General features: G+C 36.7%; 1 protein-coding gene across 5 annotated transcripts in view; it reads right to left on the minus strand.

Moving 5' to 3' along the window:
- Nucleotides 1-11,158, minus strand: part of ATP7B (ATPase copper transporting beta) — a 37,399-nt gene extending 26,241 nt beyond the window's left edge. For 2 of the 5 annotated variants that reach the window (XM_063315360.1, XM_063315368.1), the window contains exon 1: nucleotides 1,358-1,966. In XM_063315360.1, coding sequence (XP_063171430.1) covers nucleotides 1,358-1,579 — 222 coding nt within the window. In that variant the 5' untranslated portion in view covers nucleotides 1,580-1,966. Of the gene's footprint in view, nucleotides 1-1,357; nucleotides 1,967-6,188; nucleotides 6,483-11,055 lie in introns of those variants that run through there. The other 3 variants (XM_063315342.1, XM_063315351.1, XM_063315335.1) reach the window with 3 other exon arrangements.
- Between the last annotated feature and the right edge of the window lie 822 nt (nucleotides 11,159-11,980).

An 11,980-nucleotide genomic window follows, 5' to 3' on the forward strand; every position in this document is an offset into this window, starting at 1 on the left:
TTTTCTGCTAGATCCTGAGTTTCTCACCTGTGCTTAAAATTCATACCTATATTTGAAATGCATGTCTCTAGTCAAGTATTTTAGTGTTAGGGCTGCCGTCCAAAACATACCACCTGGTTCACATATTGCACTAAGCTACAGTTTGCTTCTTGCCCAAGCCTCACAAATTGTGCTAAAGCATAAACCATGGTTAAGAAAACATAAATTTACCAAGCATGCTAAAATAATTCAACCAATCAATAACTAGGACAGAACTCTAATGAAATTGGTGAGATCTGTTATTAGTCTGCCACGTCTTTGATATTTCAAAGCACATCCTATACTTCTACAGTAAACACAGTATAAAATGCTGGACTTTTGTTGGCTGAAAAACTGATACATCAAAATACAGTCTTAAGCATGGTTTCAATGTTAGGTTTAACCACACGTTCCTGTTTAGGGGACCACTGATGTCAAAGGAGAAAACACGATGGATTAAAATAAGCCACATTGACCCAGGATGCTGTGAGAAAAAATGGGGTGAGGAGGGGAGATCAAATAAGTATTCTGCCATAGACTTCTTGGAATCTGTCACAACAAAAAAGTAAAGTTTTCTGCTCAAGACAGACTAACAAGACCAACAAGCAAAACACCATTTTTTTATTTTGTCTGCTGATTTTTTTTTTATTAAGTTATTTCAAGTTAATTTCTTTGAAACAAGAGACAGGAAACACCTACCGTATGCTTAAGTCTAAAGTGATAAAACTAGGTACAGATGGGTATTATGTATGATCTAAGGCTTTTAAGAAACCTCTAAAATTAGCCTACATATCTACAGAACAGTAGCTGCTTACATTGCTGCAGTTTATTGAACTAAGAACTATTGCTAGTATCAGTTTCCAACAGGGAGCTTATCTATAATTACAATTTGTTTCCCCTTCCAAGCAATTACTATTATTAACACCCTACATACAGTCCATCATCTGATACCCTGTAATAGCATAAGTAACAGTAACAGCCAGAATGCTGGCTGATGCAGCTGCAGAAATGTCTTCTCTACCAACAAAAGAGGGACCTTACTCATTTTTCTATTCTGGAGGGGAAAAAGATATGTTACTGGCGCATACATAAGATTACAGAATCCTGCATAAACTGCTACTAAACTGAATGTTTCAAGAGACCCTGCTGCATTCTGTCTGTATGAAGAGAGCTTACATTCATACCACAACTCGTAACTCCACTGAGTTCCATGAGGCTTCCTTTAAGGACACAGATATTGTACCAGAGCCTGAATTTCCACAAGCAAAAGCCCAAACACACAACCCAGCATAAGGTCAAAGCATGTTAATTTGAATCCCTCCAGCCCCTTTACACTGACCTGTCTGTCACTGAGGTCCAGTGCTCCTGGCAAGACCTTGGAGGAATCGTCCTTCTCTTTTGGAAATGCCTCTCTAGTTCTCACAAGAGCTCCTTGCCCACAACATTCGTCATTTTGCAACACGCATGGCTTTTTAGAAGATTGTTCTTTACAGAAACTGACCAGAGTAACATTTTTGTGGTTCAGAGCTGCAAATGAGGACTGGCTTGTTTTCAGAGACATTTTTTTTTCTTTTTTGCTTTCCTATCACCTTATGGTGCTGACAGCCAAATGAAAGAATGCTGGTTGGTTCATTTGGTACTGCAAGAATTCCTACCCCGCTGCCCTTCGTACTCTCTGGATGGTTAGATCATTGCGTGAACCTTAAACTTCTCCCGTATCCATAGGTTATGCCTGGCTGTGCATGGTTACAAATAGTTTTAATTTTTTCCCACCCAGTCAGCCTTGCACTCATTGAAAAATGGCATTTAATACGATTAATCTTTGCACACGGCTCTCCAGTGCCCTCAGCCAAGGCTGCCTTTCACAAGCTTGTCAAATACGGCCTGGATGAGGCAATCCAATGTATAATTAACTCTGCCAGCCAAACTTATTTTCTTCTTCAATCAACGGCATGTTCAAAACACTGGGAACCCAGATTTAAAGAGATCAGTTTTTAAACATGAAAAGGGTACAATATGTATTGCAGTTTTCCTATGGGACAGAACAGAAAATGCAAGCTGTGGGATGAAGAGTGACCAATCCTACTACCAAATGCAGAAGGAATGAAAATATCAAGTAAAGGAACTTCATGAGTTCTATCTAACAAAAAAAGTTTGAGTAAGTGTTATCTGGCTGTTCTTTCTTGCTGCAAATTACTCCTATCTCAATGAATTCTGACGTCTGCAAACCTCAGATAATGAATCCGTGGCAGTTTGTTCTCTATAGAATTCCATTTCACATTGTGTTTACTGGATGAATCAAAACAAGCTTACTATTCAAAGTTCAGCTGATGTTTGTTTTCATCAAACTCTTCTGAATTTGCATACGTTAACTGGAATACTACTGCCAGGCATCTAGCTCCCTAGTATTTTATCAAACCAAGCTGCCTTTGTCCATATCACAACTTCAGTTCAGCAAGGTTTCATTGTACTTTCTTAGGATGGCCTCAAGATAACTTTTCTGGAGAATCTTAGCCATTTTCAAATTCATTACTGAAGTATTCATCCCAATTCTCCAGTCAGTGAGAAGCTCCCTGGGGCAGCTCTGACTTCTTTTGAAATAAAGTTATAGCAGATTTATTGGCATGTTGTAATGTTTGTGCTTATTTGCACATTTGTAAAGTGAATATAGATATAGGCACACAAACTAGAAGTGGGGAATATGGACCTGCAAATATCACTGAACTACAGTTCCCAGCATGCGTCATTATTTGCCATGCTGGTTGGGGATGCTGAGCTCCTAGTTCATTAAGATCAAGAAGGCCCTGCATTGCCTGCTCTTGTCTCAAATGCTGCACAGCCCAAGTTCATTGAATATCTCTATCCTCTCCCCCCCCAGCATACTTATCTAAGTTTTCTAAGAATATCCTTCCTTAGTGCTCCTAATCTGCAGTTTCTCCTCAGATAAGGACTTGCAATAGAACATCCTCAAGTAGAATGAAAGAGAAGACTTTCCCCTGTTTTTGATGTCTCCCCTTTGATTCATACCACAGCTTAAAGGAGAAGTGTTTTTCCACAGAACCACAGAAAATGTCCTTACAAACTATAGCATGAAAACAGCTAGCTTGTTCTTGGAGGAACAAATACGCCCCTTTTTTATAATCTCTTGGATTCTCTCCCAACAAAAGCTTCTTAAAAGCACTAAACAATAGGAATGCAATTTGAACTTTAGACTCTAGAATAAACTGAAGGGAAAAGATGTTTAATAAGAGAATAGAGATCAGGTGTATTTATGCATTAAAGCAGCTTATTCTCTAAAAAGAGGATGCCTCTACTATAAATTTTTATCAAGATGAGACACATGGTTAGGCAGCATTTTCAATATCTTAATTCTGGCTCTATCATTAGGTGTATCAAATCCAGGTAACAAAAATCCAGATGACCACTAAATAGTAATAAAGAGTTCAAGTTGCTGACTGGTGATCATTCAGAGGTGTGCATCCCAGATATGGTAACCCTATTTCAAGAGGAGGAGGAGGAATCCTCTTATTTTAGAATAAAGCATTATTTGTTGGTTGGTTTAGAGAAATGATGGGTCCTACTGCCTAAGTGGTAAGAAAATAAATTCAACAGATGCTTCCCTTAGAGTTGTCCATTCTGTGGAAAGAATCACATTGCTGGTTAGAACACAGTTACTGTGCTTACATATCACACTAAGCCATGCTTCATACACTAAGCCATAAATTATGGATGTCACTATCATTCTATCAGTTTTAAGACAAGGATGTGAAAGATGTAGTTCTCCAGGTTTTGTGACTTGCACTCATGATTCCCAGCTGGTATAAACATTAAAAATGGAAATTGCAAACCCAAACACTTAGAAGGTCTCTGTGTTCCTATCTGTTTGGTCTTGATAATGTTGGATTACAACCTCCATCAGTCCCCACCATACGACCAAATATCAAGAAAGATAGAAATTACAGTTTAGCAATGTATGGAGAGCACGTGCTTTTAAATGATGAAAGATATAGATCACTATGTACCATTTTACAAAGTGAATTTCTAGCCTAAATGCATGTTCAAAAGTTCACTGTCTTTGACTCTAACATGTCCAGGAAAGCAATTAAAATATAACATAATTGTCTAGAGAATGAAGATACAAAGACAAACCAATGGGTAGGAGTTAAAACCATGTAAGTCTAAGATTATGTCTAAAAACTTAGGACAATGCACATCAGAGAGTGCTGAATCCAACAGGCCCAGTAGGCTGTTGCATTTCATATGTAATAAAGGATCTTTACAATCCTGAGGAGGAATGTAATACAACTTTAAAAGTCCTACAGTACATACACACGAATCCAAATGGATACTTGACGCCTATCGCAAACTGTTGCTGTGCCTGTGATTTTAAAATATGGAGCCAGCTGGGAAAACATGAATACAAGTATAACAGAATGAGTATAGTTCACAATAAAGAAGCTAGCATCATTGAAAAGCATATTAGGTTCATATTTTATACTAACCCCCAAATACAGTTATTTCTGCCTTAGTAGTTTTTGGGGGACCCAGCCATTTTGACTGTAAACCATGGTATATGGATTAGTGTGATGGTTTATTAAACAGTAATTTACTAAATGAACCATTGTTAAACCACTGTTAAACTTTGGCCTTATTCTAAACTTGCACTCTTATTCTAATCTACTCTTCTAAAGCAATAGCACAACTGTTCAAAATATTTTTCTTCATTCCTAATTTTTCCAGGATAACAATGAACCATGGATATTAAAAACAAAAATAAAAAGTTGTTTCTTCACTGTATTTTTCAAGGCCTTTCTAAAGGAAATAGTGCAATGCACTTATAAAACATAAATACTAATTACTGAAGTGATGAAAGACCTATTTCTTTGGCTTCATATTACTCTGTCTTTTAGGAGTACAACTGCATAATTAGTCTTCAAATGATTTCCTACTTTGCAACAATCCTGGAATCCCTATTTTCTTAACCAAGTCTTGCAACTCAATCCTGCACATGTTTGCTCTGGAGGAAGTTCAGTTGAATTCAATGACATGTATTGCCAAAAACCTACACAGAATTACAACATCAACCAGCTTGAGATGCCACAGCTTATTCACAGTGAAACACACACATTCAATGTGTGGCACAAGAAATCTGTCTAGTCTATCAGTATGTCTACTTACTGTGTATGCCTCTAATTTAAAATGTCTTCTGTTCGAAATATTTGAATACATTCTGGAAGCTAAGCATTCAGCATTCCACTGTTGTCAGTACTGCTATAATGCATACCATGAGAAAAGCAAAAGTTGACAGCTTTGCAATCAGGAATTAAAAGCCACATGCTGATCATATGAAGGGACTTATGTTTCATTAATCTAATTTGAAATTTACAAGTTTATTGCATAAAATTGCCTGCATACGTTTTATCCAGTGATCACAAAAATATCTAAATATCTGAAAGGCTGAAAAAAGGGATTTTTTTTTCATTATTTTCAGAGGCCTTTTCCTGAAAACCTGAACAAATGATAACAATTTCTTTTAAAATTATAACATAAAACAATTTAGATAAAAAATGAATTAGACAATGTTGGATACAATACCAAATCAAGAAATAAACCAATATGTGAAAGGCTAGAGAACCTTGTCTCAAATATAAACAATGTTTCAGTTTTCAGAAGTCCAAGAAAATAATACCAATAAACTGAAAGAAACTGATAGTGATATTATTCAGATTCAGAACATAAAAGTAATTAAACATTACATGTAGCAAAATAAGAATTCTGAGACTTGGATTCCCCTTTTCATTTTTTTCTGAAGTTATAGTTTTCTTTAATTCTCCAGATAACGTAATATTCTTTGTTTATTAAAAAGTTGATAATTTCTTGTTTTCAGTTTCTTCTGTTTTGCCTGGTAGGAAGAGAGCTATGTTAGTCTATGCTACAATTTCTATTTTTACACAGTGTATATCTTAGCATAACATCTGTATCTCTGTTCTGAGAGCTTAAGAGAAGATAGACTATATATACCATTCTGATAGCATGTTAGTCTGTGATGGCTAAAACTGGGAGTCTAGCTGCACCTTTTCCAACTAACAAACAAAAGAGAAGGGAAGGCAGGTTGGTGATGCAGATGCAGATTACTTGTAATTACAGATTACAAGTAATTTATCAATTACCAGTTGCAGTGTGTTAAAATCCCCTTGTGTTTGTTGAGACCTTCTGGGATTTCTTGAAAACTCCTGATGTATTTCTCACTCAACAGTGCTGTTAGAGCCCCACTTTTCCAAAACATTGATACTGAGGTCTGCGATGGAGTAACCAGAGAGGCTGAAACACTCTGATATTACTTCGTCCTTGTTTTGAGTCCTGATGTCAAACTTGTATCCATCAACTCTTTTGTACAAAGCTTGTCCCATTTGTAGCAATGCTGGCAGATGATGGCATATACCACCTTGGAGGAAGGAGAAAGGAAAACCTCTTTGAACTTTTACAAGTGTTGGTGCCAGCCTTTGGTTTGATAAGTTCTGCACCTCTCTCTTTTTTGTCTGTTGCCCTTTGACTTTTTAAATCAAAGGCTTCTTGTGCAGAGAGGTAGCAACTGGCTGTACATTTAAAGCAAGTGCATTTTCCTGTATTTAAATATAAGACTGACCTTTTTCCTCTAGCTTACAATTCATACAAGATCCAATTATATACTGAATTATTGCATTCTGGAATAATTACCACTACTGCTACTGAGAGCTCTGCAAGTGGCCAAGAATCGGCATGAACGTATATTGCATACTGACAAATAGGGAGGATTTTCATGTTACAGTCCAGTTTTTCTGCTGGAAAACTGAAAAAGATGGAAAGCAAAAGATGAAAAGCAAAGTCCAAAAGATGGAAAGCTAAGAGATGACTCAAAGTGTAGTAAATTGTAATGAATTTGCTTTGTATGAACTCACAACTGCAACCTTAAAAACTCATCTTCCTTAGATCAAGAAGAGCTCTATAATCAAATGGAATGATAAACACTTCAAAAAATTCTGTTTATCATGAACATCACTAGTTCATTCAGTCTATTCCCACTTGCTTAGTTGCTCCTAATTAGCATAACTGCTGAACAAACCAAAAATTATTTGTTTAGTTAAGTCACTCAAATGCGAACATGTTGACCTGTTCCTTCTCTTATCAGCCAAGCTGGGAAATCAGAATTAAATTGGCTTTTAACAGATAGCTTGTAACAGAGGCAATAAACCAGAACTTCCTGTTTGGGTGTTCTCTCTCTCCCGAATAAATATGGTGTGCCTGTGTGTGTGTATACACACACATAGACACTATAAAAAATATACCCAATATATTTAGAGAATATATTTGTGAAGAGGTGCGGATCTGGAGCAAACGGACTAGTTTATCCTTCTGGGCTTCACTCAGTAATGTCCTTTAATGCTTGGCAAATGAGAGAAACTAATCCTGACATGTCGTCTATTAAATAAAACCTCATTATTTTAAGTTGATGCTAGCTTAAGGTATATAAGACTACAATTCATCTGGTAGCTATAAGAAGGAAACTTTTTAAGAGGGAGCACAAGTGATTTTCTCTTCAACATATCCTCTTTAGCATATTTTTCTTTTCAGTCATGCTGCACTAACTGCTTTGGGCATTCTGCTCCATTACAATGTCACTAGCTGATGACTGGTTTGCCTGTAGCACTATTATTTATTTGTTTATTTAATTTGTTCCCGCCCATCTCCTCCCATCAGGGGACTCTGGGCGGTTTACAAAAAAAATAATCGATTAAAACAGCAATATATAAATATAAAATTACTCTTAATAAATAATTATACAATAAAAGTAAAAAAGTCCAAGTGGCAAATACTTGCTAACTGTTAAAAGCCAATTATATACTATAATTTATAATAGGGTTTGTTCAGTTTTGCCTTAGCACTCTGTGTGTATTCAACCACCATGGTCTGTAAGTCTCATCTATAGCTTAGCATCGTTCATGAACCTAGCCACAGTGGCTTCTTCAACACACTATGGTCACAGCAAACCATGGATGTGTGAAGCTAGCCATGATTCTTGCTATGACATGTCAGCTGTCATTTCTCACAGCCTCTCAGAATTTCATACTTGCCCTATTCCTGTGAAGCTGAATAGGGCAGTTTGACAATTATCTTTTAGTGTGTGCAAAATTTAGCAGCAAGACTGATAACCTGTACAAGGAATGTATGAGGCCTTTGTGATTAATGACAGACTGCTTGCAAAAGAGTTAAGTGGAGATTAGTGTGCAGCAGCAGTCAAAGTCAACTTGAGAAGAGAGGTGGAGAGAGGAAGTTGACAGAGGAAAATATATACTTTAAAAAAAGACCCTGGTGACCCCTGTGAAAAATTAAACCATTATTCTGTAAATAAGGATGGTTTTCTAGACCTCTGGATAGACACAATTTTTTTCCATATCATTTGGTCACACAATGTTATAAGTAAAGATTTAAGTGTTTACAACAATCTAGTCCTCTGAGTAAATGAGAGAGAAGTATAACCCCTCTCCCCTCCTGGAGAAGCACTAATGAGAGAAGAAATATTGTTCAGTATAAGAACTCAGACTTGATTATTTTGAAGTAGTGGCAGCAATAGTTAATCTTCTATTTATTTATCCCCCAATAAAATAAAGATATGCCACTTCTGACCAAATAAACCCATTTTCACCACCCTGCACGAATAACTTAAAAAGCCCTAAATGCCTTAGGGCCCCTTGATGGAACTGCCTCTCCTATTACGAACCTAGACAACTGCTGAGATCTACAGGTGAGGTGTTGCTCTCGGAAGCAGGCAAGGAAGGCCTTCTGCATTGCTCCCAAGCAATGGGACACCATCTCCCAGGTTTTGCATTATTACCTTTTTGTTCAGCATTTCAAAAATCTATGAAGATGGTTCTCTTTTTCCAGGCTTTTAACTGTTAATGGGCTTTAATATTAGTTGCACTTAAACTTCCATATTATCTTTATTAATTCTGAATGCTCATCTAAGCAGGAAGGCAAACATAAATAACTACATTTCTTAAAGCAAAGAAATCTTTAACTTTGTTACAAGAATAATCTGATTTCTTTATCTGGGAGATACACTGAGCCTGGAAGAAAATGCATTACAAATGCTGCCATCTTGATTGACCATTTGGCTTATTTTGATAATAGGCTAGTTTACTGTGAAGCTAATCTGTAGGCATTTTCAGACAGACATCTAGTCCTATCTTTATATTATAGGAGGAAGGACAAACAGAAAAGGAATACTTTATACTGTATTCTAAATAATTGAACAAATTGAGGCTGAATTCACAGTTGCTGGAAGAAAGCATCCCACTGTAAATGGAAGCATCTCATTTTCATAATAATACCATTTTTAAAAAAATGTGCATGCACTGAAAAATAATTTAAAGTAAATCCTTTGTTCTGTATAAAGTATAAAATGAAACACAAGTTCAGGTTAAAATTCTAACTAAACAACTCAAATTAGGATTGCTCAAATGGAATTCGTTGTCACACTGGCTTTCCCCCCTTGTAAAAAAAAAAACAGTTTGCCCTTACCATTAATACTATAGGAAGTCATGAGAACTGTTCAAGCACCTCTGCTGGGCCCCACTGATTCTAGGACTATCCTCTGATCTTTTCCCCATTTATCCTGAGTAGATAAGCTACTTCCATTATAGGACAGTTTGAACAGAGCTCCTGAACAGCTGAAACATTTCAAAGGATCAGAAGCTAGAAAGAATCTGTATCAATATCTCCTTCAAAACTTTGCATCGCCTTGCTGTTTCTCATTCCCAATACATCTCCTTCCAGTGACCTTTGTTCAACTAGTTTCACTATCTTCAGTGTTTCTGAAGGTCTTCTACTCAGCTCGTCTCTTCTCTCATGATACCCCTCTTTTCCTGACACAGTCCTCCAAAATATCATATGGCCACCTCCCTTATTTCCTTACAGTCTCTTCCCCAAATGCTGGAAAGTCCTTAGACATTGTATATTAGCTAAAATACATGCAATAAAAATAGTTACAAATTCTTCCTTTGTTTGCCTCTTCCTCCATTCCCAGACAGTCCTGGTGTTTGTTAAATCCTGTAATCAAATCAGGATTTGAGATTTCAAAGTGCTTGGAGGAGGGATTTCTCAGACTAGTTGAGAAAACCATGCATTGGACAATCCTACAAATAAAATTAAAGGTTATTTTTAGTCTAATTTTTGCCTCATTTTGCCTGACAGATAAACAAATAAAATGGTGGAACAAAACAATTGCTCTAACAGTAAAGCTATGTCTGAAAATGAAAATTAGGTAGGCAAAATAACCATATCCTGATGAAATTACTACTGGATAGTTTATTTTATACTTTTTTTTGCAGACCAAGATAATATATTAGTCAGCAAAAAGCATATTTGAATACTGTGTTTCTTTCATCTGTGATTTTAAAAAACACTCTACCTTCTTTACCCCCTTTGTTAACAGCAAAACCCAGTATATTTCCATAAGCTTGTGATTGTTTTTTTTTTATTCTTTGACTCTCCTAAATACTCACCCAGCTATCCAGCAGGTAGATTTTCAAGCTCACTGGTTTTCATAGTAGTTGGCACACCTGAAGAAGTGTTTTTATAATAACCAGAGCGCAAATTACAAATGGCATAAAATTTAAAAAATCACCAAGATTGCACATGGGGGAAGTAATCAACACATTCAAAATTATGATCTTTTCATATCAAACTTTCCATAGTCTACCTGGATTTTGAAGAAACAGAACATAAATTTCCTTTAAACTATGTTTCAAAATATAATTATTTCAAAATCAGTCTGTGGAGAGTTTAAACAAAATTGCTGAGATTCTTCTCTGTAACATATGAAATATTCTTTAGCAGTGTTAATAGTGCCACAAATTATATTTTCACTATATTCTCATTCCAAGATCACAAGTCAAGTTCCTTAGTATGTAAAAAGAAAAAAGAAAAAGAAACTAAAATCATTACCAACTACACCCTAAGCAAAAGTAATTAAAAATAATAACATTACAGAATGCTCACCAATGCAGGTTTAGTGGAGAGCTTTAGGAGAAAGTATCAGACAGCAACACCTCCTGGACTTCAATAACGGTGAATTCAGTTTCCAGCTCCAATAGAAAGCCTACATAAAACCACTGTGTCATGTTTGTAAAACACTTCAGTTTTAGCTATATTTAGCTATTTATCTATGTGGTCGCTAAGAGTCGACAACGATTTGATGGTACATAATCAATCAAGCTATAATGGTCAATGATTTTTTAAGAAAACTCCCTATCTTCAGCTATAAGCAGAAACTTGAATTCATTCGTATTAAACAGATTTCATTTAAGTTATGCTAGGGTTTTTTTCCCAAGTGGCCCTTAGAATGAAAACTTATTATTTCACAGCATAATACGTGCATATTATCTACCCAGCCAGTGGCTGCCCCTTTCCATGCCTCGCCGCGAGAGTTTCTTCACGAGCCGCTTCCCACCCACAAACAACGCAAGCAAAACACTCCAAATGTTAGCGCGGCTTATCTCTGGCTACTGATTGGCTGCCTTTTCGGCCTTCCAGTGGGTACTTTGTAGGGGGAGAGAGCCGTGAGAGTCTGTGGAGGCCAAAAATTAGGAGGAATCTGGTAACACTTTTTCCGACTGACCGGTTTTGTAAGAGACATAAGCTTTGCGGGCTGCAGCTCACTTCACCAGCTGCATAAAGTGGGTGTTTTTGCAACCCTCCTTGTCATAGAAAAGCAAGAGACTTTTGGCTATTAGGAAAGGACCATAGATCTACGAAAGATGAAGAGGCAGAAATTGTAAATCTGGCGTCGTTATTGGAAGCAGTTGTCCGAATATGTTCTTATCCCGCTGCAGGAAACGCTATTGACGAACAAAAGCGCTGATGTACCCTCCCATCCGTTTGGGAAGGGAACGGTCCCACTAGAAGAGAATACATGTAGCTCAGG

Source organism: Candoia aspera, chromosome 1 (genome assembly GCF_035149785.1).
Source record: "Candoia aspera isolate rCanAsp1 chromosome 1, rCanAsp1.hap2, whole genome shotgun sequence".
NCBI lineage: Eukaryota > Metazoa > Chordata > Lepidosauria > Squamata > Boidae > Candoia > Candoia aspera.